At 54.9% G+C, this 24,469-nt stretch overlaps 2 protein-coding genes across 8 annotated transcripts in view; both read right to left on the bottom strand.

The window, feature by feature from the left end:
• Nucleotides 1-12,560, bottom strand: part of TMEM63A (transmembrane protein 63A) — a 37,924-nt gene extending 25,364 nt beyond the window's left edge. Inside the window, exons 1-8 of one of the 7 annotated variants that reach the window (XM_070602672.1) lie at nt 12,340-12,507; nt 10,625-10,691; nt 9,752-9,920; nt 9,076-9,256; nt 7,261-7,460; nt 4,779-4,858; nt 2,844-2,907; nt 2,001-2,038 (exon numbers count right to left, since the gene is read on the bottom strand). In XM_070602672.1, the coding sequence (XP_070458773.1) occupies nt 2,001-2,038; nt 2,844-2,907; nt 4,779-4,858; nt 7,261-7,460; nt 9,076-9,085 (392 nt within the window). In that variant the 5' untranslated portion in view covers nt 9,086-9,256; nt 9,752-9,920; nt 10,625-10,691; nt 12,340-12,507. Of the gene's footprint in view, nt 1-2,000; nt 2,039-2,843; nt 2,908-4,778; nt 4,859-7,260; nt 7,461-9,075; nt 9,257-9,358; nt 9,921-10,624; nt 10,692-11,605; nt 11,781-12,339 lie in introns of those variants that run through there. The other 6 variants (XM_070602671.1, XM_070602675.1, XM_070602674.1 and 3 more) reach the window with 6 other exon arrangements.
• A 1,737-nt stretch (nt 12,561-14,297) lies between these two features.
• LOC103544832 (left-right determination factor 1-like) lies at nt 14,298-18,354 on the bottom strand. Its single transcript, XM_070602686.1, has 4 exons — nt 17,925-18,354; nt 16,429-16,675; nt 15,987-16,229; nt 14,298-15,664 (listed from the first exon to the last, which is right to left on the bottom strand). The coding sequence occupies exons 1-4, from the start codon at nt 18,328-18,330 to the stop codon at nt 15,301-15,303; spliced, it is 1,260 nt and encodes a 419-aa protein (XP_070458787.1). The 5' UTR covers nt 18,331-18,354; the 3' UTR covers nt 14,298-15,300.
• Nucleotides 18,355-24,469: the final 6,115 nt, after the last annotated feature.

The following is a 24,469-nucleotide window of genomic DNA, read 5'->3' as shown; positions in this document are numbered from 1 at the left end:
CTTCTGTGCTACAGAGGGAGCAGGAGGGTCTCCTCTTGCCCACTGTCCTGATGGGTCCTGCTTCTAGAAGGCCGGGAAAGCACGACCCTGGGAAGAACTCAGGGAAGCAGGTGCTGCAGCAGAAAAAGGCAAATCAGAGAGGTGTGGAGCGTGGGCTTTGCAGTCTGACAGACAGAGCACAGTGGAAGCCAGCTCCGCCACCCCAGGGAGCGGGTCATGGGCGCACCTGAGGCTGGGACCTGAAGGAGGGCAGCTGCTGCCGCTGGGTCCCTGGAGACCTGGCAGGAGCACAAGAGGCAGTGAGGAGCAGGCCAGACGCTGTGTCCACACCTGAGGATGCTCTAGGACGCTCGCTAACCTGACTCCTTCTTACTATTACCTGGGGGACAAAGCTTTGCAATGAGCCACACTGCTTTCACTTGTACATAAACTACCTAATGACATACGCACTTACTAAACAAATGCTGACGAAGACGAAAACCCACAAATCAGCAGTTTTCAGTACAGTTTTCCTTGGGAAACTCTTCTGACTTCCCTATCTCGCAGGGGAAAGGCAACTCAGAAGGAAATGGAGAGGCGTCTTTAAATGTCAGTTGTAACACTGGCTGTGAGCAGCTGTTAGAATATAATTGTAGCTTTAAAAAAGTCACAGAGCAGTCCATTCTGTGGCTAGAACAGAAGAGAAAAAGCACTGGGAGTTGAAACGGAAAAATATGCCTGATAGAGGATTACAATGACAAAGCAGAACACACAGCCACACCACACGACAGCCCCACTCAGTGAGAAATGAGCGTGCAGGCGGAGGGGACCGGATGGGGCCACAGGACAATGGAAACAGCAGGAAAGGGGAGAGGAGCGACTGCACTGCACATTTGCCACAGCCTCTGCTGGTTACCATGAAAAGAATGAGCCCGTTTCTGGTTTTGCCCCATCAGGTCCAGGCTGAGAGTGGGGTCCAGGCTGAGCCCAGGGGTGGGGGAGTGGCCTGAGCCCCAGCCAGCCATGGCCGTGGAGAGTGGCCACCAAGAGAAAACACGCCAGGGGCATCTTTCAGAGGCAGAGTGACGGGTGACTTATAATTTCTCCTTGTTGCTTCCGTTCTGTATGTGACGGACTTTTTGCACAGTGCCTGTATCACTTCCACACAAGGAGGAGATGCGTCCTAGTGACATGATGTTGTGGGGGGCAGGGAAGGGTGGGGGTGGCAAATCTGCCTCTCCCACCATGGGCCCCTCCCTCCCTGAACCCCTCCTCCTGCTCCACACCAGAGTTCACTGGCTGCTTCTCCAGAAACTCTGCCTTCTACAGTATGCTCTCATACGTACTAATTCATTTGATTTTGGCAGAGGTGCTGTCCTCGGCCCCTTTCATAGTTGGGGAAACTGAGGCCCAGAAAGAGGGCCTTATTCAATGTCCTATAACAACCATATTTCATCAATTCTAAGATGTCCTTTTCATGTCTCAACCCCTCTGAAATGGGGCACCCCCTACAATCATAGCTGATCACTGCGTAATAGGCAGCCTTTCTCATTCTCAGTGCTGTGTAAGATAACGTGCGTCTCACAATGATGGCTCCAGAGATTCAGCAGACATGGCAGCAGGTGGCAGAGCCGAGACTCAGGTGAGAGGAGACCAGTCACCTCTAACCACCAAGCATCTCTCACAGGATTTCTCTCCACAGGCCCCAAGTTTTGTGAAAAAGGAAAACTTTTAACCAAATGGGCTGAATGTACCAACAATCACTATTTCTCTACTTTTCACTAATTCAAAGACACGTAAAGCTGCCTGGAAGAGCTTCCATCCAAATGCAAAGCAGGAGCTTTCATTAGCTTGTGGGGGCCGCCTGGCCCCGGAGTTCTCAGCACCCGCACAGCCCTGGCCTGAACTGAAAAGTATCTGAGAGACCCCAGCTCGGGACCAGGCTTCTTGGTTCCTCCCTCCTGACGGCCTAATACCCAAACAACCCACCCAACAAGCCCCAGCCGCCCCGCCGAGCTCACCGCAGGCGGAAGATGGCCGTCAGCCAGGGGCAGCATGCCTGGAAGCGGAGAGAGCGGGTTAGCGGCCAACGTCTGTGTGTTTGGGAGTCAGACAGAGTCATCATCTTTGACATTAAACAACCATTAAACTCTTCTTAGAAGAAAACAGCGCTTTTGTCCCAAATTCAGCAAGTGACCCCTTGTCCCAAACATGACAGAGTCTGCACACTCCCAGTCCTTCATAATGCGCACCCTGTGTCTGGAAATCTGACGAAAACCTCCCACGTTTTGACCGTTAGTGGAATTAGACAGGAATTACACATTTCCCTTCCCACACAGAGAAGGAATAGGGTGTTGGTAGGTTTCACCGTCCAGCGCATAGTCTTAAACTTAATACTCCCTAAAGCTGGACTGTTACCAGCTGGGAAAGACAAATATTCATTCCTTATTCATTCGACCATTACTCAGCACCCCCTGGGTGTCAAGCAGTGGGGAAGAGCGCTGGGTAAGACACGGTTCCTGCCCACATTCAGCTCATAAGCCAACGGGCAAGTCCACAGTGAACTGTCCCACAAAGCTCTGAGAAGGGTAACAGACAACCGCTGGGCCCACAGGGCACTCGGCAGCCCACCGCCTGAGTCAAGTCCCAGGATCCCGGGTCATCCAGCTGCCATCTTCCCAGAGGCGTCTCCCAAGCTCACGTGCCTCTGTCGATGCAGAGAAGAGCTCTCACCGGCACCAGCCACTCAAGACCCAGGGGACCAGGTGAGCAGCTGAACAGGAGCACAGCTGCCCTCTCCCCCCCAAGCTCATTACAGCCAGTCACTGCCCCCCACCCCCGGGCCACAACCCTCAGACACCAACCAGCTCGCCTTCAAAGTCCAGTTCCCCTGAGGAGGAAGACGACAGCCTCTGGAATCTGGACTCACTAGAAACACAAAAGGAGAAAATGACAGAAAATCCTTTTTAAAAGTCTGAAAACTTATGCCCAGTATCTTGCTGCCTCTTAGAGCTCAGGAGCAGAGCTACCAGCCCTCCATGGCTGGGACAAACTTGGACTCACCCTGTGAGAGGTACAGACCGGGGCCTTGGCCACTCCTAGGAGTGGTAAGACAAGACTCTACGTTACATGGGATGAAGAACGTGGGGTCAGGGCATCATAGACCAACTGTGCCCACACTCTCAAACCTCAGCACCGCGACTGGTTGACCTAAAGTGATTTCAGAGTGTTGTCTATTCACAATATACGTCCCAATACAGCAAATAGAATTTGGAATAAATACTGCATTTTATCAAATCTAACACACCACTGGTTGTAAAGAGTACAATTATTTTATGAACCACTAAGAAGGAAAAAACACTGTCGATTAAACTATCACCACTATCGATAATAAGTTGCATCCCAATTTCAGAGAGGAGAAAATGTCAAAATGCGCATTTTGGAGTTGATGAACTATGGCATTTTAATGAGATCCCTTCTCCTGAGTAATCCATAAAAATGGCCCTTGCACTGGGAATGTGAGGTGTTCACAGTATGCTCATTTTTGCTTCTCTCTATTTTCTCACTTCTGGCTCCAACATCCCACTTCTAGTGATGTAATGATGATGACACAGCAAAACTTAATTCTCAAACCCTTCCTGGAGAACCGTCTCACTTGACCTTCATAGTAACCCTGGGGGAGGGGGACACAGCCCCAAGGAGTCTGGAACTTGACCAAGATCACTCAACCAGGGAGGCGGTGGGGTCTCCTGAGGTCCCGTGCTCTATTCTACTGTAGGACGTGGCCCCTCCTAGGGGTGGGTGTGCCACAAATGCATCAGATGTCCCAAAAGCTCCCCCCTGCAACTGATTAAGGCTCCAACACAATGGAAGCGAGAGGCCCCGCCCCCCCAAGCCCAAGGTTAATGCCCTCGGACTTCCTCAAAACAGCAGAGACCGTGGGGAAAGAAGGTGCATTTACAGACGCCCCTCGCCTCTCCCGCACAGACCTCACTTCCACCGGAGCAGCCTGTGGAGTGAGTAGAGCGTCTGCCTGGGGAACATCGGGGGAGGCTGTGGGCGGGGCAGCCTGGGCCCGTCCCGTGTCTTCCCCACTCCCTATTGCTGCATCCGACACAACATCCTGGGGTGGGCGACAGCCAGCTGGCACTGGAAATTTCAGTGGAGCAGATCTAGAATTCATTGTCCCCCTTCAGGTGACATGAGCAGAGAACTGTCAGAGCCCAGGGTGGAAGTGGAAGGACCTGAGGTCTGGCCGAGGGGGTCTCCGTTTGGCACAGACTCATCTGAAGCTGGCTGAGTTGGGGCCATCAGTGGGCACTGGCCTGGAAGGAGGACAGGAGCAGCTCACCTACAGCCCTACTGCCCTTCTCAATCCGCCTCAGCTCCTCCCCAGCCCCACGCTGATGAACTTCCAAGAAGATACACTGGAAAATACTCAAGGTGAGAAGAAAAACTGACATCTTCCTCAGCTGATGATGAAAGGCCTAAGTAGCTAAAGCAATTAGATTTCCTCCATATCCTGAAGCCAATGAGGTCCACGGCCAGGCCAAAGCCCCAGGAGAGAGCCGGGCATGAGGGTCTCAGTTCTCATGGGACAACGAAGGTAACGAGGCAGACCTCCTGGGTCTGCGGTGAAGAGCGGAGCCAACACAGTTCTAGTACAGGCCTGGCAGGTGCACTCAATGAACGCAATCTATATCAGCATCATGCGTGGGCCCTGCCTGGTGGGCTTCCTAGCCCCATCCCATCCCAGTCACACACACAGTCTCTTATTCGAAGTGATGTGTCTTTCTCACCTGTTTGCTTCTGACACTAAGGCAATACGGCCATAATCCCAGAATCTTCTTCTTATGATGGAGAACACCAACAGTAACAACTAAAAGGAGAAGAGAAACAAAGTGAAAGCAGGTTGGAGGACTTCTAACTAGAAGAGACAGCTGTCTTATGGGCAAAGCCCACCTGCTTAGACTCAGCAGAGCCATAAGGGCCTTGGAGGTCATCTGAGCCCAGAGAGGGTACTCAGCTACCCAAGGCCACACAGTTCAACAGCACGATGCTTTGCTCACCCCCTTTGCCAGCTCCCGTCCTCTGTGCCCAATTCATGAAGGCCAATGCCAAGCCTGCTCTGATGCCATCCTAGTCAAGCTCATCTGCCCTGTCCTTTGCTGTCATGGCAGCATCAGCAGCCATGGCCTTCCTCAGCTGATCTGCCTTCAGCAGCCCCTGAGCAGGAAGGCAAGGTCTGGCCTCACAGCCGCCCGGGGGACCAACGCCCGTCTTCACCTCACATAGAATTTCATTTAAATTACAGAACCAAGGTACAGAGGACCCCCAGGCTGAGCCAGAAGTGGTCAGATGTCTACTCGGAGTTTGGGTCTCCTGGAGGCAAGCCCTAAGGATGCCCAGCATGGAGCTGGCAGGGGACGATGCCCACTGAGGACCTGGCGCTCTGTCTGGCACAACCTCCGCTAGCTAGGGCCCTAGGTTGTCTCTCTAAACCTCTTCTAGCTCTAAAACTCCATAAATTGTCTCCTTCCTCCCTACACATCCATCTTGGCAGGCTCCTTCCTTCAAGGTTGAGGCAGGTAAAAAGAGATGTTTGAATCAGCATATCTCTGCCTGCCCAAGTCAGGAACTGGGCTTTCAAATGTGGGTTTTGCTTTCCAGGAGGGCATCGAGAGGTCCTGGACCCCAGAGAGGCTGAGTTCCTGTGGAATTTTCTGAGGGTGGATGGGGAAGTTGGTGACAAATTTTCAACAGTCCGTGGGTTGTGTTGTAGGATAAACATGAAGGCTGCTCAGCCAGGGCCTGCCCTCTCTCCCTGGCTGCTGCCTTCCAGGCTCCTGTGGTGTGGACATCTCCGCGAGTCCATGTGTTCCAGGCCCCTCTGGCTCTTATGTGCACCCCCACCACATCCTGCAATAAAAATCCCCCCCTCCAAAAAAACCTCACACTCCACTGGAGAGTGACTCTCTCCTTCCCCGACCCTGTGCCAGCCATATCCACCCCGCCCGCCTGGGGCCCCCGCCCCTCCTCAATCCGGACTCCTCACCTTGGCCCAAACTCTCCCCCACCAAAGACCCCAGATTACAGCTCCAGAGCCACCCTTCTCCATGAATCCCACCGACCCTCAAATCCATCACCACACTCCTGCCTACTGCCCCTCTCCACCAAGGCCGGGCTATGTGACAGTGTTCTCAACCTACAAATGGGTTTTAGCTTCAAGAGATGGTTACTTGACACTTCAAAAGCCCTTTTTCAAGAAAGCAACACGAGCAGCCTGCAGGTTCCCACATCAGCCCACGAAGGATCAACAATGTAGCCAGACCCCAGTGCAACAATTTAGACCATAATCCCAGGCAGGAAACTGCAAGGAGGAGGAATGAGAACTCCCTCCCCACATTCTATGATCATTTTTTGTGCTGGCAAACTTATGTTTGAGACCTGTGCCCTCTCAGGGACCGGGGCCCCATGCTACCCCAAGCCCCCTCCCGAGGCCCTACACAAGCCTAGCCTCTGGCTCAAAGCAGCCCAACGGTGTCTTTTCCCTCCGCCCCCATCTTAGCCCATGTACTCAGATGGTCTCCACTGCATGTTAGGAGAAAGCAATGAGAGGGACCGACCATCCCATGGGCATTTATGAAAAGTAGGGGCGCCTTAGGCCCAATAAATTTCACCTGGCCATATTGAGTCAGCACAGGGAAGAAAAATGGCGTATTACACATGGGGGGGATCTTTGGGAACAAGGACGTCTACGTTACAGAAAGGCCACCTGTGAGCTCTGCTCTGACCAGGTCTGCCTTTCCCCAGTTTTCTCTACGTCTGATCCTCTAAAATGCCCAGGGACCCCCGTGGGGAGCAGGAGGTGACATTTGTAAAGTGGGAATTGCAGCTGCTCTGATTCTAAGCCAGTCTCCACCCATTCCCGTCTCTCGTCCGGGTGCGCTGACCCTTCCCGAGGGCCTGAAACACACAACAGGCCAATAACTGGGAATGAATCCAAGGAACAGCGACGTGTGTTCTGTCCACATGTTGCCTTATTTCATCTTCTCCAAAACTCTCCGAGGTGAGAATTGCTACCTCACTTTACAGGGCAGCAACCTGAGGCCCAAGAAGCTATGGAACACGCCCAAGGTCACAGAGCTGGCAAGTAGCAGAGTTGAAATTTAAGCCCAGGTACGTCTGGCTCCTCACCCGAGTTTCCCAGAAGGCCCTGGGGGGCGGCTTTACACAAATGAGTAAGGGGAGGGGGGGGACATGATTCATAAGGGGTCTCACCAGGAAGCAGCAGACGTCTATGAGCAGGACAGTGGGGATGCCACCGAAGTTGACCCCTTGGAGCACAGTGCTGTTTTTGGCTGAGTTGTAGCAGTAGGAGTCATTGGGCTGGTCCCCGATGCCCAGCCGCTCACGGATGGACACCTCCTTGGACGGCCACAGCTTCAGGAATGGGGAGTCCCTCATTGTGCCTGTCCTCCCTGGGGATCAGGAACAGGCAGGGGGTCAGGGCTCAAACACTCCCACGGTTTCCCCAGCCAGCGCTGGCAGAGCCAAAGGTGGCTGTCTCCTCCAGGGGCTGGTGGGGCGGAGGGAGCCAGCAGCAAGAATCGGGGAGAACAGCCAGGACACCGGACCCCGGCGTGCCTAGCAGTCTACAGAGAACAGCTCCATTGTGGGAACAGTCCCCAGGGTCAGATGGACGGGTAAATGGCTCATGCAGGACACAGCTGGCAGCCTCCCCATGGGGGTTGGCCCAGAAGACACAGAAGCACAGGGGGTGCTGTGGCTGTTGCTTCAGAGGCGCCGAGTTCCTGCACCTCCGGGACTGCTGCCGGGGAGGTATTCCCACGGGAGCCACTGGAGATCCGGAGTCCACGCAGGGGAGAAGGGCACAGGGAGTCAGAGGCAGAGCAGGGGACAACACAGGGACACCCAACAATGCAACAGCTGGTGACCCATTTGAGCCTCAGAGGAGACTCTGCTCCCGCTGTTCCTGGGATGGGACCTCAGGCTGGAACCTCAGAGGCAGGCCCCTTGGATACACTCAGAAACTGAGGCTCAGAGGCTAAGAACCTGCCCCAAGATTAAGGAGCTGGTTGGAGCAGAATCAGGTCTCAGACCCAGCATCCGACTCGCAGTTCTCTTTCTGCTGAGCCACACTCCCTCTCCAGCCAGCTGGCAAACACCCGTTAGTTCAGTGTGAGATTAAAGGCCAGGGAAGGGGAAGCCGGAGGAGAGGTGGGAAGAGAGAAGACAAGGGAAGCAAGGAAGGGGTGGTCCCGGGAGGGGAGGGTCCCCGGAGTACTCCCCCAGTTCCATCCCCTCACCCCTGAGCTAGTTCCTGGCTACCTTTGGTCTAAATGGAAGGCCCAGCATTTCCAGAGCAGACTTGGCTCCAGGCCGGTGGCTGACCTTTCCTTCCTGAGGCTCCTGGTGGCCTTGGTGAAGCTAATGGAAATCTCCAGTGTTTGTCCCCCAACACCGAAGGCCACAGAGTTGGTGCCCAATTTCCGGCCTCTTTCACACTGTCTGTGGCCAAAGAGCCAGGAGAGAAGCTCAGCATCGCCTTCCTCAAGCTCCCCAAATCTGCCGAAACTAGGTTCCCAGGGGACTCCTGCTGCTCTTTCTACCATTAGAGGGACAAAGATCTTGGGGACAAGAGGAAAAGGAATGGAGAACCCAAACAGATGTTTGGACTACCTGGCAATGCCGGGGTGTATACGTGTGTGTGTGGTGGGGGGGCGGGCTGCTGATTCCCAATTCTGACCCCTGGCACTTCTGGGCTGGGGATGATCTTACAAACACATGACAAAGTGCAGGAATGGGGTGGGGGCAGGTCTGAGGGCATGGGAGGATTCCCCAGAAGGCCGAGGCACTTTCTCACCCCCACAAGAGGCTTGGCAATGGCTGAAGGGTGTGATGTCAGAGCCATAGAGTTGGTGGCTCCAAACAGAGTCACGAAAGTTACCTCTAGGAGACAGATGGTCTTGGCTTCCCTCCTTTAAACCCCACCCAATGGCCCCACTCCAACAGAACCGCCCAGCCCAAAGCTGCGAGGCAATGCCTGCCCCTCCTCCCTGTCCCCACACTTACCAGACACCATGGGAAGGAAGGACAGTGGACAAGTCCCTCGGAGAGGTCCTCAGTTGGAGCTGGCTCTGGCAAAGTCAGGGGCAGCCCTGGCCACTTCCCAGGCTGCCTCGGGCATGCCACTCATTTCCTATAGAGCTTCCCCAAGGCCAGGGTCGAGGGGCAGCAGCCTTTACAGACTTCCCTGAAGAAACACGGAGGGCCAGAGTCACATGGGAGCTGCCCGTGGCCAGCTCAAGGGTTCTGACCTGAACCCCCAGCACATTCCCCCTGCACTCACTCACACCTGCCCAGTGTCTCTCAGGGAGCCTATGGTTCTTCCCAATGGGCTCTCCCCAGCCCTGGCCCTCTCCTCCAACTCCTAGAACTGGTTCCTGGTCCACGCTCCTCTGTGCTGCCCGGTTCCTCTCTCTTCACCCAGCATCGCCTGGGGCTCTAGCCTCTCCCCGCCTCTCCAAAGGCTCCAGGCCCTGCTGGGGCCAGAACAGTGTCCCACCTCCCCCACCCCCAGAAGCGCCTGCAGCTGTGGGTTCCAGGTAAGACTCTGGGTGGAAGACCTCATCCGGCCTGGAAGGCTTCCAAGGGCCCCTAAGGGCTAGAAGCAGGAAAAAGGAACACAGCAGAAGAAGGAAGGCTTGAATAGTGGAGTGGAGAAAAACACATCCCTGCAAACACTCACAGAGAGAGCTCTGTCCCTGGAGAGGGAGGGGCCGCTGTGGTGGTGCTGCGGGGCGGGACAACCCTCGCAATGCTGCTTTATGAAGCTTTAGAAAAGCAGACGTCCCGTGGGAGGAAGGTCAGCCCCAGTCACACCTCTAAGTCACTTTCATCTTTCCAAACAGGCTCCCCTGGGTGGTTTCACAAAGTTTGATAAGAAGAACTCAGTGACGTCAGCCAGCAAATACGGCCAGCCCCAGCCCGGGATGGGGCCTCAGGGCTCCCAGAGGGTAGCCTGTCCCACCTGCCCCCCCAGGTAAGGGCACAGCTTCAGGCCTACAGTCTCTCAGCCCTTTCAGCTCAGTTGTAGTCTGTCCCTGCCTATTACACACGTAAAGTCCAGATTCTGCTGAAACATCACAGTCTCTCCAGCCCAACCCCTCCGCACCTGCCTAAAAAGGCCCGCTCTGGGAGGGCAGCCCTGCCAGGCTGAGGAGGACCAGCTGGCTCAGTGTGTGTGGGACTGATAGTGCTGGGCTGAGGCCAAACCCTGTGGCCACAGGAGCCCTGCCTGGCCCACAGTTTTGGCAACACTCAGTCATCCCACATTTGTGAGACACGCATATGTGAATGCCTAGCTCTTAGCCATGCCTTCCAGAGAGCTCTCTATTCATCGCCTCATTCCTAGCCAATACCTTGAGGCCAGGAAAGCCAAGAATAACTGCTGAGGCCCAGGAGCCAAGGGAGCAGCAGGTGACTCAGGCCCCCAACTTAAAGCCCGGCTCAAGTGCTCCCCAGAGTCTGGTTGTGGCCAGTGCGACAGAGAGCTGAATCCAACAGCTGGTCCCAAACTCGCCACCAACAAGCCAAGCACCAGCGCGAACCCACTGCCCACCTGAGCTGGCAGCAAGGACTGGCCCCGCAGCACACTTGACGATCTGTATGCCTCCCTTCCAGAAGTGCTAGCGGAACAAAGCAAGAAGTGTGTGAGCAGTCGGCTCTCGCAAGAAGGCCCCATACAAATTCAGGATATTTTTATCATCACAAATCTTCTCATTTTGTTACCATGATCACAAGACCACAAGGAGCTCCAGCCCTTCTGCCACAGGAGCTCCCTCTGATCTTCTAGATACAGAAGGCGGCTACGAAGTCAACACAAACTTCTTCCTCAAGCACCACCAAACAGGGCCCAGGAAAGTGGACCACTGTCTATCTTGCAGACATCAGTCCTGGCACGCCAAGGGCATGGGGTCGCCTCTGGCTGCAGGGTGGGGGCTGTGTGCCCCCCAGTCACCTGAGCAGGCTCTGGAGTCAGGGCTCCAGCACCATGTCCCTTAGACAAGATGCTGAAGCACTCCATGCCTTGGCTTCCTTCTCCGTAAAGCGGGACGACAATGCTGCTCATACAGGGCTGTTGGGAGTCACACACCTGCAACCACGCCCACAGAGCACTCAGCCCAGGGCCTAGCCCCAGTGGGCACTCAGGAGCTGTTTGCCTTTCTCCTAAGTCACCCCTCCAGCCAATGGGAAACACAACTGCATGCAGGACCCGTCTGATGTCTTTTCCTATTAGAGCCACGAGAGACCTTTGCCCCAGTGCTAAACAAACAACAAGGTGGGTGAAGGGAAAAGGAGGCCTCTGTTCACATTCCCCAAAAGGCAGGAGGAGACTCAGGACTCCGACAGGTGTCAGGGGAGCACAGAAGAGAGCAAGACAGTGGGGCCTGCAGAAGGGAGCAGGGGGAAATACGGGTTGCTTCTCCAGTCATGGATGATGCACAGTCTTTCCTCACCCCCCACCAGTGTCCAACTGCCCTGTAGGAGTCAGGGCCTCAGAAAGGCCCCAGGATTTCTCCCACAGGCCCCTGGCACCCACCAGGTCCGGATGGCGAGCGCAATCCACTGGCTTAACCTCACTTCCTCACTTCAGGGGCTGGGACACCGCACAGCTTCAGGGTGGGAGGAAGCCCGGAGGTCCTTTGGTCTACCACGCTGTCCACTGCTGCCCTTGAGGACACCCCAAAGTCTCAGGTAGCCGGTCTTATCAGGTACTGGAACCCAGGCGTTTTTGGTTTCTTAGCAGAGCTCTCCTCACCCTGCGTCCCCCCTCCCCCAAGCCTCCGGGCTCCCTCCTAGAACTGCACCAGGGCCATAGGAGCGGTCACTGAGGGACAGCCCCAAGTGTTTTTCTCCTCCCAGCGGCAGGGGGCTGGATGCCTGGCCCCTTCGCAGGCCTGCCTCGCTGATCGCCCGAGACGGAAGAGCCCCGTGGCTGCGTGCCTGGCTCGGATGGGAGGCCAGACCGCAACTGACAAATCCCCAAAGAGAGGGGTAGGGAAGAGGGAGGGATCAGCCCTAAAAGCGAAAAGCCGGACGTGGGAGCGGGACGTCCGAAAAAGCTGTCAAGGGGCCTGGAGAAGCGCGGGGCTGGAACGCGGGCGCGGGGTCTGCACGGCCCAGGGACTGACCCTGGCCTCCTACCCACCCTGCCCACCCCTGCTGGGGAGTGGGGGCCGCGTCCCGAAACCGGACACTTGACGTGGCACCCGTGCAGGTCCCGGGAAAGGCAGAGGGCGACGTTCCCCTCCTCAGCGCCCCTGGCCACCTTACCTGGGAGGAAGGCGCGCCCGGAACAGCCTGGGGAAGTTGTCTGACTCCACCCGCCCGGGCGGGGAGAGGCGCCCACCACTTAAAAGTTACAAAGTGAAACTCCGGCGCCTCCTGCACATGCGCAGAGCTGCGCCTATGGCTTGCCCATTTTGGAGCCTCGCCCGGCGCGGGTGTCCGCCCAGACGCCGCCGCCGCCCGCGCCCCAGCCGCCCGCCCTCGGCGACGCTCCGCCCCGGCCCTGCCCCAGGGCTGCTGCTCAGCCCGCGCAGCTCCATCCGGCCATCTGCTGGCGTCCAGGGGCCAAGGAGGGCGCCGCCGGGGCGAATTCCTCTCTCGGCCCCCGGCGCGCCCCCAGAACCCGGGCACCTCGGGGAGAGCCGGGCCAAGCCCAGGGTGGTCGCGACTCGGGGACGCGCGCAAAGAGCATCTGCAAACGTTCGTGATCGTCCCTAGATGACACTGAATGTCCTCGACGGGCTCTGAGGCCCGCACAGGGCAGTGGAGGATGGGGTACTGAACCAGGTCAGCCCGCACCTTGGCCCCCTGGGGTCGCTGCGAAAGACCCGGCTCCCCGCGGCGCTCTGAGCAGCCGGGACCGTGAAAGCCCTGAGGGTCCTCCGTTTGGCTCCAGCTGGTCTGGGACCCCAAGACTGCTACTGTCAGGGGCGCGGATCTGGCCCAGCTCGCTGAGCGTGCCGTGTCTCCACGGCCGGGTACCAGGCTGTTTCCAATGAGCCAGTGGCCTCGGCAAGTGGACTGTAAGCTCGCCGAGGGCGCCTGGCTGTGCGCCGGGCAGGACGCAGGATGGGGGTCAGACAGGACCGTGCGCCCTGGGAAGCGGGAGAGCACCGCCTCCTGCCGCCGCCGCCAACTGCCCTCCAACGCGGGCCTGGGTTTCAGCTCCTGCGAAGCCAGGGCGTTGGACCAAAGCTTCCTCTCAGAGCCTTTCCAGCGCTAAAGCTCTCCAACTCCTGAGCAGCTCTTCGCTCCGCTCGGGCGCAGCTCTGCAGGTCCTCTGGCCTGGCTTCCGTCGCTGGGCTTTCTTCTTGTGTCGTAATGATAAAGGGATTCTCCTTGCCGCCCTGCCCACGGTTCCAGCACCAGCCTGCCGCTCTCTGCGAGTTGGGGGTTAGGGGGTGTCTTCTGCTTCTCTGACAGATCTTTTCTGTCCCGTCTGGCTTCCCCCTTCTCCCCACCCCCACCTCCCCTTAAACCCCAGCCAATAGTTATTTCCCAGAGTTGGCCCTTGGGCCCTGTGCTCAGCCCCTGTCGGTCCCACTGTGCCTGGCCATCTCTCCTCTCCTGCTGTTACCTCCTGCAGGGTCCTGGGTGTGGCCCACCAGACTCCCCCCTGGCTCAGACTGACTCTACTCTCTTTCCACCCCCCTTCCCCTACCGGCCTGTCCTCATTCCTTCCTGACTCATTAATGGCATCACCACCTGCCTGGTCTCTGCCATGGGGTCCAGCAAAGTGCAAGATTCCAACCCGGGTAATTAGAATGGTGGAACCACTCACATGGAGAAAAGTTGGATCCTTGATTTCAGACAGGGAATGGGATTTTAAATTTGATTGTCAGTAGGTTAAGTTTATTTCAGAATCAAGAGAAGGCCAAAATGGATGAGAGCGTGAGTCGAGATAACCATAGGCCCTCTTATGTGTCAGGCAGACACGGTTCCTTAAAACCCCAGAAAAAGTGTGGGAGTCAGGGTCGTCCCTATTTGATGGAGAAGGAAACGGAAGTTGAGAGGAGAAAGAATTTATAGCTAATGAGAGCTGTGCAGACTGGCAAGAAATCTAAGAGATCCATGCCCAGGCCTGGGTCGTACATTAAATAAAGTCACAGCTTAAAAAACACTGTAATCTTGGCATCCTACAATCTTACCCCCAACATTTCCACATTCGCTCCCTCCATCTGCCCCCAAAGCTAAAGAAGTGACCCTCATTCTTATAGTCCTGATGATGATTTTGATCACAGATCTTTCTTTATTTTGTAGCACGTAGAATTGAAATAATGCCCCCTCACTGTGCCCAGCCAAGTAAAAATGTCAACATCAATGACAAAAAGATTTCTGCCTCATTTCTAAGAGGACAGGCACAGTAGGATCTAAATGCATTTCAGTTCTAGCTTCCTGTTTTACTTAGTTGAGACCTTGACCAAGTGTTTTTTAACTCTTTTCTTGGTTTTCTAACCAGGTTGACCTAAGCCCTGTAGAACTTTCTATTCACTTCGAATTTGCAGGCTTCGGGGTCAAATATAGAAATATAGATTAAAATGTGTTTTATTGGGGCTGGCCCAGTGGTGCAGTGGTTAAGTGCGCAGGTTCAGCTTCCGCGGCCTGTGGTTCACCAGTTCAGATCCCAAGTGCTGACATGGTACTGCTTGGCAAGCCATGCTGTGGCAGGCATCCCACACATAAAGTAGAGGAAGATGGGCACGGATGTTAGCTCAGGGCCAGTCTTCCTCAGCAAAAAGAGGAGGATTGTCAGCAGATGTTAGCTCAGGGCTAATCTTCCTCAAAAAAAAAAAAAAGTGTTTTATTTGTTTCTTGCAAAATGCTCATGGTATCTGAGATGGAAATGCACACCCCTTCTTGATCCTAAGTTTTAAGCCCAGAGTGGCAGTGGGATCTCTCATCATACCTCAGATCCACGAATAGGACAAGGAAACAAAGACAAACAGGTTTCTGCTCTTAGTTTCCTGAATCTACAAAGTGCATGCTTAGGATGTAGTGCAGTAAACCACATAGGGATAGAGAAGACTAGGGCTCCCCAGTGGCCAGGGATCTTGCTCCTGGGAGACAAGAATTAGGAGGTGAGCCGACTGGTCAGAGGAAGCAGATTCAGAGCCCAGTAGAGAGCCCATTTGCCCATGAGTGGTGCAGTCATCGCTCTCTCTCCTGGTGCCCTGGAACACTTGTGATACACACGGAAGCCAAGTCCCTCAGTGGCTACACCCCCACCTACGGCTCCAGCTTCCTGGGCACGGGCGCCCCGTCCGAGGCGCAGCTGCACTTCTGCACCCTCATGTCGGGCAGGCTGACCACCTGGGCCCTGGGCCGGCCTCCCTCCTTGACGCTGACGATCACGGGCAGTGAAGTCGTCTCCGAGGCGATGCACTGCCGCGGCCCCAGAAACGGCCACTTGAAGCTCAGGGGCTCCGGGGGCTGCCGGCACGTGCCCACACACTCATAGGCCAGGAAGCCCGGGGGCTCCAGGACCCAGTTCTCGGCCCACTTCAGCCCCTCCAGGTCGATGTACATCTCCCGGCGGCAGCAGCGGGTGCCCTCGGTCACCGGCGCCTCAGGGTCACAGTCGCCCTGAGCTCTGTGGGGGCAAGGAGAGGCAGAGGCAGAGGTCAGCCGGGAGGCCCGGGGTCACAGGGCCCAGGGCGGGGCCTAGGGGGGCATCGGGGAGGGAGATTTATGACCCATCTCTCATGTTCAAATGCTGGCCATCAGTGATAAGGATGGATAACTAGAAGTAACCAGAAAATAAATGATAACTGATATTACTCCGGGGCGTCGAAGGAGAAATTGTATACGTTCCTTCATTGCCACAGCACGCCGAAACGTTGCCCATTTCCATACAAGTTTATTCCCTATCTGCCTCCCCCTCGGGGTCCGCCCCTTGCACCCGCAGCGCCTACCCGTAGCGGCCGAGGTCCAGGCTGTGCAGCTCCAGCTGCGGCTCGCCGCGCCCGCCGCCCGCCGGGCCCTGGGAGGCGAAGCGGACCAGCCTGTGCGCGCTGGCCGCCCGCGGGCCCGGCTGCTCCCGCTGCACCGACACCTGCAGCAGCAGCGGCTGCCGGGGCCGGCCCAGCTGCCGCCAGAAGTTCACGGCCTCCGTCACGTCGAAGGCCTTCCAGCCGCTCTCGTGGACGGACACCAGCCTGCGTGCGACACGGCGAAGGAGGCCGGCGCTCAGGGTGGGCCGGGGCGGCTCGGGGAGGCCCTGGGGAGCCTCTCCCCGTCCCGTGGGTGGGGACAGACGGGCCCCGCCCCCGCCTTTCCCCGCCCCTCCCGCGCTGGGCCCCGCCCCCTCTTCTGTCCCCTCCCCCCTCCCGCCCCCGCCAGCCGCCACCTCCCCACCTGGAGTCGATGAGGGAGGTGCGGTTGGAGCCGTCGTCGCGGACGTGCAGCCACTCGACGGTGACCCGGGCCCGGTGGCTGCGCGGGGAGAGCCGGCCGTGCGTGCGGAGCGCGGCCTCGGGGACCGGCTCCTGGAAGAGGCGCAGCACGGCCTGCAGCAGCTCGCGCTCGGGGGGCAGCCGCTGCTCCATGGCGAACACCAGCAGGTGCCTGGAGGCGTCGGACCCCAGGAGCCTGCCGGCCACCTCTGCGGACACGAGCGGGGTCAGGGGGCCTCTCCGGGCACCACGGGAGCTCTGAGGGTGGCAGGGCCCAGAGCCGGTGCACAGAATTCCCCCAGCAATCCACAGGGAGCATTTGGGGGCTGGGAAACTGGTGGGCCAGGACACAAAGGGAGCACCTCCCTTTTCTGAAAAAATTATGGGGCCAGGCCCAGTCTCCTAAACATCATTTGGGGCTGGGACTTGTTCAGTGGCACCTCCTCTTCAGCTGGCAGGGTCAGCTCTGGGACCCGGAGCAAAGGGCTGGGGCTTCAGTGTGGAGCACAGAATGCAGGCTTCTGCAGGGGAAGGGGCAGGCCTGCGTGAGAGGGCCATGGAGAGTGGGAGTTGGAGAACCCAGCCAATGGGAGTCTGTGGTCACCAGCGGAACCTGGCTTTTCCTAAGGGGCAGAGGAAGAGCCCGGAATTGACTCTCATTTCCCTCTCTGCTGAGGGGGGCTCATGCCCTGTGAAATGTCCCCAACAGGAGCACGAGGGGCCAGGGGCCTGGAAACAACTAGTCAGCCCTGAGGTGAATGGTGGGGACATGTCCAGCCCCTTCCTTGGAGGCACCAGGCAGCTGACCCTAACACCTGAGGCTGCCTGCACTCGCCTCTGCTGAGGTGTTCAGGACCATTCTCATCTCCCCAGGCACCCGGCTGGCTGGGGAGCAGGGTGGGTGTGAGTCTAGCTCTGGGCCCTGAGGAGGTGGACCCTGGCCCCAGGGAGGTGAGAGGGAACAAGGCCCCACATCCCTGGCAGAGTTCTTTTCAAACAATGAACTTTAAAGTTATGAAACCGCCTCCTACATCTCATTCAATGCCCACACCTCTGGGAAGCAGTCACAGCCAGTGTAACGTCATTTCCAGAGAAGCAAAGAGGCTCAGAGATGTGCCATGACTTGTCCAAGTGAGACCAACAGAAGTCCGAGCTGAGGACGGCCTGGAGGTCCTTTCTAGGCAGCTCTCTACTAAGGCCAGCCTCCGTGTCCACAGCACGAGCTTCTTGCCAGCCTGTCTTCTCCCCTCCGCTCTCCCCTTCCACTTTGCTCCCCTACCCTGTAGATTTCTATTCTGGTGGCACACGGTGGGGCCCTCAGTGCAGACAGGGGCCCAGGCCCAGCTGTCCTCACATCCATGGACCCTCCTCACTGCCCCACGGACCCTGGTCCCCCAGACAGACACTCCCAGTCTTAGCCGCCTCCCCAACGACCAGGGTGCAGCAGGGAGGGCTCACCTCGGAAGTCCTGGCTGAACCTCTTCCCTCGGGAGTGGGCGCCGTGGCTGCGCTGCAGCAGGGCCACGTACTGGGCCCTCACGTGGGTGGGGATGACCAGCTGCCCCACGTCGCCCTGGTCCAGGGCAGGCATCTCGCTGAGGTGCAGCTGCTGCAGCAGGCTGCCCAGGATCTGCTCCTCAGTCAGGGCCGCCCCGGGGCCGGTCAGGGGCAGCGCCCAGAGTGCCCAGCAGAGCCACATGGGCTGCATGGTGCTGTGCAGGAGGAGGAGGACAGAGCGGGTGTGTCCCCCGAGGAGGCTCCAGGAGGGTCCCAGCTGGGTGTGCTGGAAGCCAGGCTGGGCCAGCTTTATAGCCAGCCCTGGGCTGGGCCTGGGTGGTGGGAGGCAGGGAGGGAGGGAGGTCATACCCCTCCGGCCTCCTGGGAGCTCAGCAGCCAGACAGGTCCCTGAGCCCAAGGAGGGGGCTGTCTAGGAAGGACACAAAGGGCTGTCTGGACTGGGGACAGCTGGCTGTTGCTGTCCGTACAGTGGTCGTGAGCCTCCTTTTTGGCTTGGGGTGCCTGACCAGTTGAGTTAAAAAGCTTGTTTCCTGGAGAAGAGGAGATCTCATTCTCTGCTAGATGCCCGTTCTCCCAGTCACAGAGCCCACTGGAGTCCCTGGTGTGTGAGCTTGAGTCCCCTTCCTTGCTGGAACTAACTGCCCGCTCAGCACCAGGGCTCCCTGACTGAGGACCAGTCCAGCTGCAGGGATCAGCGACTGGGCCTGGTGCCTGAGGGCTCCTGAGATCCTAGATGGCCGTGGTCGGGAAACCCGATGTTCCCCACCATTGGTTCCATAGCACCAATGGGCTTTTGTCCAATAAGGAACCCCATCCTCTCCCTCTTCCTGGTGTTCATGGATTTAGAGATTAGAGTTGAAAGGACCATCCAGTCTACCCAGTTTTTGAGCCAAGAACACTAAGGCCCAGAGAGGTGACAAGGTGTCCCCAAGCTCACTCAGTTAGTGATGGTTGCCTGCATTGTCAGGTCTTCCCATTCCCAGCCCAAAGTTCCTTCTGCACCCCCAAGCTGTCTCCAGCCAGAGTCCTGCTCAACCGTCTGAAGCTAGCAGAGCGGACTCGGCCCAGGAGATGAGGGCTGGGCAGGGGTAAGCCCCCTGTTTCCTGGGGCTCCCCTGACATGAATGTGCATTTGCAGATGGTTGAAGAGTTTTACTGGGGAAATCAAACAATTGAGCAGTCAGCCGGAGGGGAGGGCTGCCAGATAAAATGCAAGACACAATTTGGGACATAGTTAGAGTTTTTCGTTGTTTATCTGAAATTCAGATTTCACCGGGAGTCCTATTTTTTATTTCCCCAATCTGGCAACCCTGGCCAGAGGCCAAAAGAAGAAAAGGCCTGTGGATTGGGAACGTTTTACAATGGGCTGATTAGCTGTTGGGAGGGAGGGCATCCCTGCCCTTTGTCATGCAGAGGAAGGAGCCGGTTCACCCCCCACCCCCCAACTTCCACCCCCACCTGTGTCTGGCCCTACTCTCCGCCAGGTCAGGTCTGGCTGGAGATGGTAAAGTGGCCCCTGCGCCAGCTCTTCCATCCTGAGGGAGCAAAGGGGCACAAGGGAATGGGGGTCAGTACCCCTGAGTCAGGACTCAATTTGGACCCGGCCCTGGGCTGAGAGCTGAGGGCACCATGGAGGGCACTGGGCCACTCTGGCTGCCTGGGTGTGAGAGACAAACCTGGCGCCCAGGTGGTCCTGGAGAGATGAATGATGGGCGCTGAGGCTGGAGGACAGGTGAGGAGCGGGGCCGTGTGCCCACCACCCTCCTGCCCCTAATATGCCAGGATTGGACCCCAACCAGAGGCCAGGCTGTCAGGTGAGAGCCATGGGGAAAAAAAAGTGAGGGTGGAGATCATCCTGCAGCCTCCAAGAGTGGGGATGAGCTGGACCTGGGCCTGGGCTCAGAGCCAGAGGGAGCTGCGAGGTCAGTGAAGGCTGGAGCCCAGGAGCACGCTCACTTCTGGGTTATAGCACAGCATCTAGGGGGGCCCCCGCAGTGGCTCCTGTCCTCTTCCTGAACAGGGCAGGCACTGAGGTAATGTTCCAGGGATGCCCCGAAGCACAGGTGCCCTGGGCTGCCCCAACCCTGCACCCGTCAGCCTCCCTGAGCCGAGGCCGGATCCTTGTGGTGCCTTGGGGTCTCCAGACATGCCCCTGGGTGGGGAGTGGGCCCTCCCTCTTCTCCAAGAGCAGTAGGGGCGAGGGGGGCGGGAGGGGGGGGTGCCAGCGACGCCCTGAGCAGGAGGAAGGACCCATGTTTCAGCTCATCCAGCTCGTTCCTGGCAAGAGCAAGTCTTGGGCTCGGTCCTTGCTGGGCGTCTCCACCAGCTGTGGCCTCAGGAGGGTTTTCTACCCTCTTCCACGTGAGTCTCCTCCTATAAAATGGAGATAATGTACTTTTTTGGCAGGAAACTTGTCAGTATTAATGGAGATGCAGCCAAGAGCCTCACACAGCCCCCGACACACTGTAGATGCTTCATAAACAGCAGGAGGCTTTCCCGCTGTTACTTATTTTTACAAAGTTCAACGTTTTAAAAATTTAACAATGTTTTTTTAAATATTAAGTTAACAATTATAACTTAATTATAATAAAGTTATCAAATTATTTTTATAATTAATACACATAGTACAAAAGTCAAAAGGTACAAACAGTTGTACTTGAAAAATGTCAGTCTCTCTTTTCTTCCTCCCCTGCCCGTTTCACCTCCTCACAGACAGTCTGTGCTTTACAAAGAAACACAGATATTTTTCCCAGCACCACACAAATCTTACTAATCTATCAACAGGACCTCTTTTCAAAATTTTAATTTATCATTGTAATGTTATCTTTTTAAGGGTACAGTGAAAATCTCTCCCACCCTGGCCCCCCACCATTTCCCTGCCACCCCCCCCCACCCCCGCGCAGGCACCAGTGTTATCAGTCCAATTGATTTGAAGGGACTTGCTGTTTTGTCTGATACTTTAGCCACTTTGAAATCCGAATTTATCTCATCATCGCCGTCAGCCAGGTGGCAGTCAAGATACATTTGTGCACCAACCTTTTGATGACACTTGGTGTATTAGTCAGCTCGCACTGCCATAAGAAAATACCACAGACTCACAGCTTAAACAACAGACGTTTGTTTTCTCACAGTTCTGGCGGCTGAAGTCCGAGATCACAGTGTTGGCTGGTTAGTTTCTTCTGAGGCCTCTCTCCTTGGCTTGTGGACGGCCGCCTTCTCGCTGTCCTCACGTGGCCTTATCTGTGCACACGCATCCCTGGTGTCTCTCTGTGTAACCGAATTTCCTCCTCTTAGAAGGACATTAGTCGTATTGAATTAGAGCCCACCCTAACAGCCTCATTTTTTTTTTTTTTGCAAGGAAAGATTCGCCCTGAGCTAACATCTGTTGCCAATCTTCCTCTTTTTTTTTTTCTCCCGAAAGCCCAGTACACAGTTGTATATGCTAGTTGTAAGTCCTTCTAGTTCTTCTATGTGGGCTGCCACCACAGTGTGGCTACTGACAGACCCCTGGTGTGGTTCCACACCCAGGAACCAAACCCAGGCCACTGAAGCAGAGTGCACCAAACTTTAACCATTAGACCAACAGGGCTGGCTCCTAACAGCCTCATTTTAACTTAATCACCTGTTTAAAGTCCCTGTCTCCAAATACGGTCACATTCTGAGGTACTTGGGGTTAATATTCTATGCAAATATGAGCAGATGCATTTTTTCCTTTCTTTTTTAACTCAAAATAACACACATATTGTCTTATACTTTTTTCCTTTCCCTTAACAATATATGTTGTAGAATCTTCTATATAGTACTGCTTCATTCTCTTATTTTGTTTTACTGCTACATACTTTCCTTGGTATGGATGGATCATACCACAGCATGGCTTTTGCCAAGCAGTGCCATGTCTGCACCCAGGATCCAAACCAGCGAACCCCAGGCTGCTGACAAGTGGAACGTGTGAACTTAACCGCTGCACCACCGGGCCGGCCCCTCCATTTTTCTATTGAGTTTTTTTCTTATTGATTTGTAGACACTCTTTATATATTAGAGACATCACCCTTTCTCTGTTGCAAATGTTGCAAATATTTTCCCCTGGTTTGTTGTTTGTTTTTGATTTTGTTTATGCTGATGTTTTCTGTACTTTAATATTTTTATTATGAATTGTGAATTATGTTAAATTTATAGATTAATTTAGGAAGCATTGATGTCTCCTCATCCAAAGGCACAGTTTGTCTTTTCTTTATCCATTAAGTCTTTTTTTAAATTGTTGTTGTTCTTGCTTGCTTACATCTTATATATAACTTATTAAATCAATTACTGGGTAGTTTATATTTTTTGTTGTTATTAAAAATGGGATCTTTTATTCCATGGCACTGCTTAATTATCGTTTGTATCATTGAAGACTATTGATTTCTATATATCAACTTTGAACCCAGCCTCCATATGGAATAATCTCATCATTTTGCAGTAGTTCTTTTTTTTTTTTTTAAGATTTTATTTTTTTCCTTTTTCTCCCCAAAGCCCCCCAGTACATAGTTGTATATTCTTCGTTGCGGGTCCTTCTAGTTGTGGCATGTGGGACGCTGCCTCAGCGTGGCTTGATGAGCAGTGCCATGTCCGCACCCAGGATTTGAACCAACAAAACACTGGGCCGCCTGCAGCAGAGCGCGAGAACTTAATCACTCGGCCACAGGGCCAGCCCCTGCAGTAGTTCTTAGCTGATTCTCTTGCATTTTCTAAGCACAAGATCTTAATGTTTGCTAATAAGGATAATTCAATTCTTCTTTTCAAATTTTATTCACCTACTTCCTTCCTGTTGTCTTATTTCATTAGCTAGTGTCTCCAGAACAATGCTAAATAAAAGTGATGATCATCGCTATCATTGTCTTGTTTCTGGTTTAAGAAGACTTGTTTACTGTTTTCCCCTTAAGTATGAGCTTTACAGTTGAGATAAACACATTTTATCACGTTAAGGAGGTATCCATAATATGAGTTTTAAAAATCGAGAATGGATGTTGGACGAGATTGGTGCAGATCAGGAGCAGCAAGAATCTCCTATGTTGCTGGTGAGAGTGGAAAGTGCCACAACCACACTGGGGAATTTGGCGGTGTTAACTCCAGTTCAAGATACCATGTTACCCAAAGACCCGGAAATTCCATGCAGATGGACAGAAATGCGTGCACACGATGATTACAGCAGCATTGTTTATAAGAACCCAAACTGAAGCAACCTGCCAAAAGTACCTGCCAACAGTGTAATGGATAAACCAAATGTAGTATAGTCCTACAATGCAATATCCTTCAGCAAAGGAAATGAACCAAAACTATATACAACGTTGGTGACTATCACAGACTGAACACTGAGCAGAAGAAGCCAGATGCAAAAGATGTATGATGCCATTTATTTAAATTCAAAACCAGGCAAAACTGTAGTTTTTAGAGATGGATTTGCTGTCTTTCTTAGGAAAGAAAAAAAAAGTCCTTTGCTAATAATGATAATTTGGCTCCTTGTCTCTAATATTTACACCTCTGATTTCTTTCTATAGTTGCTCACTCTGAGTATTTGTAGTCAGCGCATACACATTTTTTAGGAAATACTTTCAGGCTAGCAATGATTTTGACATCAGTTTCCTTCTTTATACTTTATCCTATAATTCTATAATGTACGTACTGTACTACTATTCCCTTACCCTCCACGGTGACCTGAAAAGAAGAGTGACCCCAAGGGAGCCCTGAGCCACATGCCCATCTCCCATCCATGGCCTACTAACAGCCAAGCAGGCCCCAGGGGTGAGTGGGGCCCTGCTCCTCCCCTGGTGAGGCAGGCCTGGCTCCTGGACTGCGGGTGACACCAGTTCTCCCCTAGTGGAGAGCCTTGATCCTGAGCTCTCCCTCTGAGGCCCCAGACTCAGAGGATTTTCCCCCTGCACTTGGTGACAGGGTGGTTAGGGCCCCTCACCTGGCATCCAAGACCTTCTACTTAAAGTTCCAGCCTGCCCTCGTACTTAGCTCCCACTGCTCCAGTCAACTCCCCATGGAAAGCAGACTGTGAAGAAACAGCCCTGAATCATTCACTGGTGGGTCCCCGGGACCTCCCACAGCAGCGGCCATAAGTAGGGCTGGATAAATACGGAGTGGAAACGTGCCCCGCCCTTTCCTGCCTGCAAACATTTGCTACCATTCTCTGCCTGCAATTAAAGACTGGACATCTTCCTGCTGAAATCCCGCTGTCCCACGTGGAGCAGGACATGCTTCCACCAGGGGACACATCAGTGGTTCCACTGGATCAGAAGATGTGACGTCTACCTGGCAGTTTTAGGCTCCTTATGCATTGACCCACCAAGCGACAAAAAGCAGCTACAATCCTGGCTGGCGTGACTGATCCCAACCACCCAGAGAGATAGGTTATAGCCACAATGGTGGCAAGGAAGACATGTCTGAGATCCACGGCATTCTCCGGGGAGCCTCTTGGTACTTGCATCCCCAATAGCAAA

The sequence above is a fragment of the Equus przewalskii genome, chromosome 31 (assembly GCF_037783145.1).
Source record: "Equus przewalskii isolate Varuska chromosome 31, EquPr2, whole genome shotgun sequence".
In the NCBI taxonomy this organism is placed as follows: Eukaryota; Metazoa; Chordata; class Mammalia; order Perissodactyla; family Equidae; genus Equus; species Equus przewalskii.
The sequence above is the reverse complement of the archived record's forward strand: the minus strand, read 5'-3'. Positions and strand labels throughout refer to the sequence as shown.

Bases quoted from the DNA above. Each gene is read 5' to 3' on its own strand.
- LOC103544832 (XM_070602686.1), bottom strand. From the start codon at position 18,330: ATGACCTCCCTCCCTCCCTGCCTCCCACCACCCAGGCCCAGCCCAGGG. The intron at 16,230-16,428 runs GTGGGGAGGTGG...TGTCGCACGCAG, and splicing joins ACCTCCCTCATCGACTCCAG to GCTGGTGTCCGTCCACGAGA. The intron at 15,665-15,986 runs GTAGGCGCTGCG...TTGCCCCCACAG, and splicing joins CTGGACCTCGGCCGCTACGG to AGCTCAGGGCGACTGTGACC.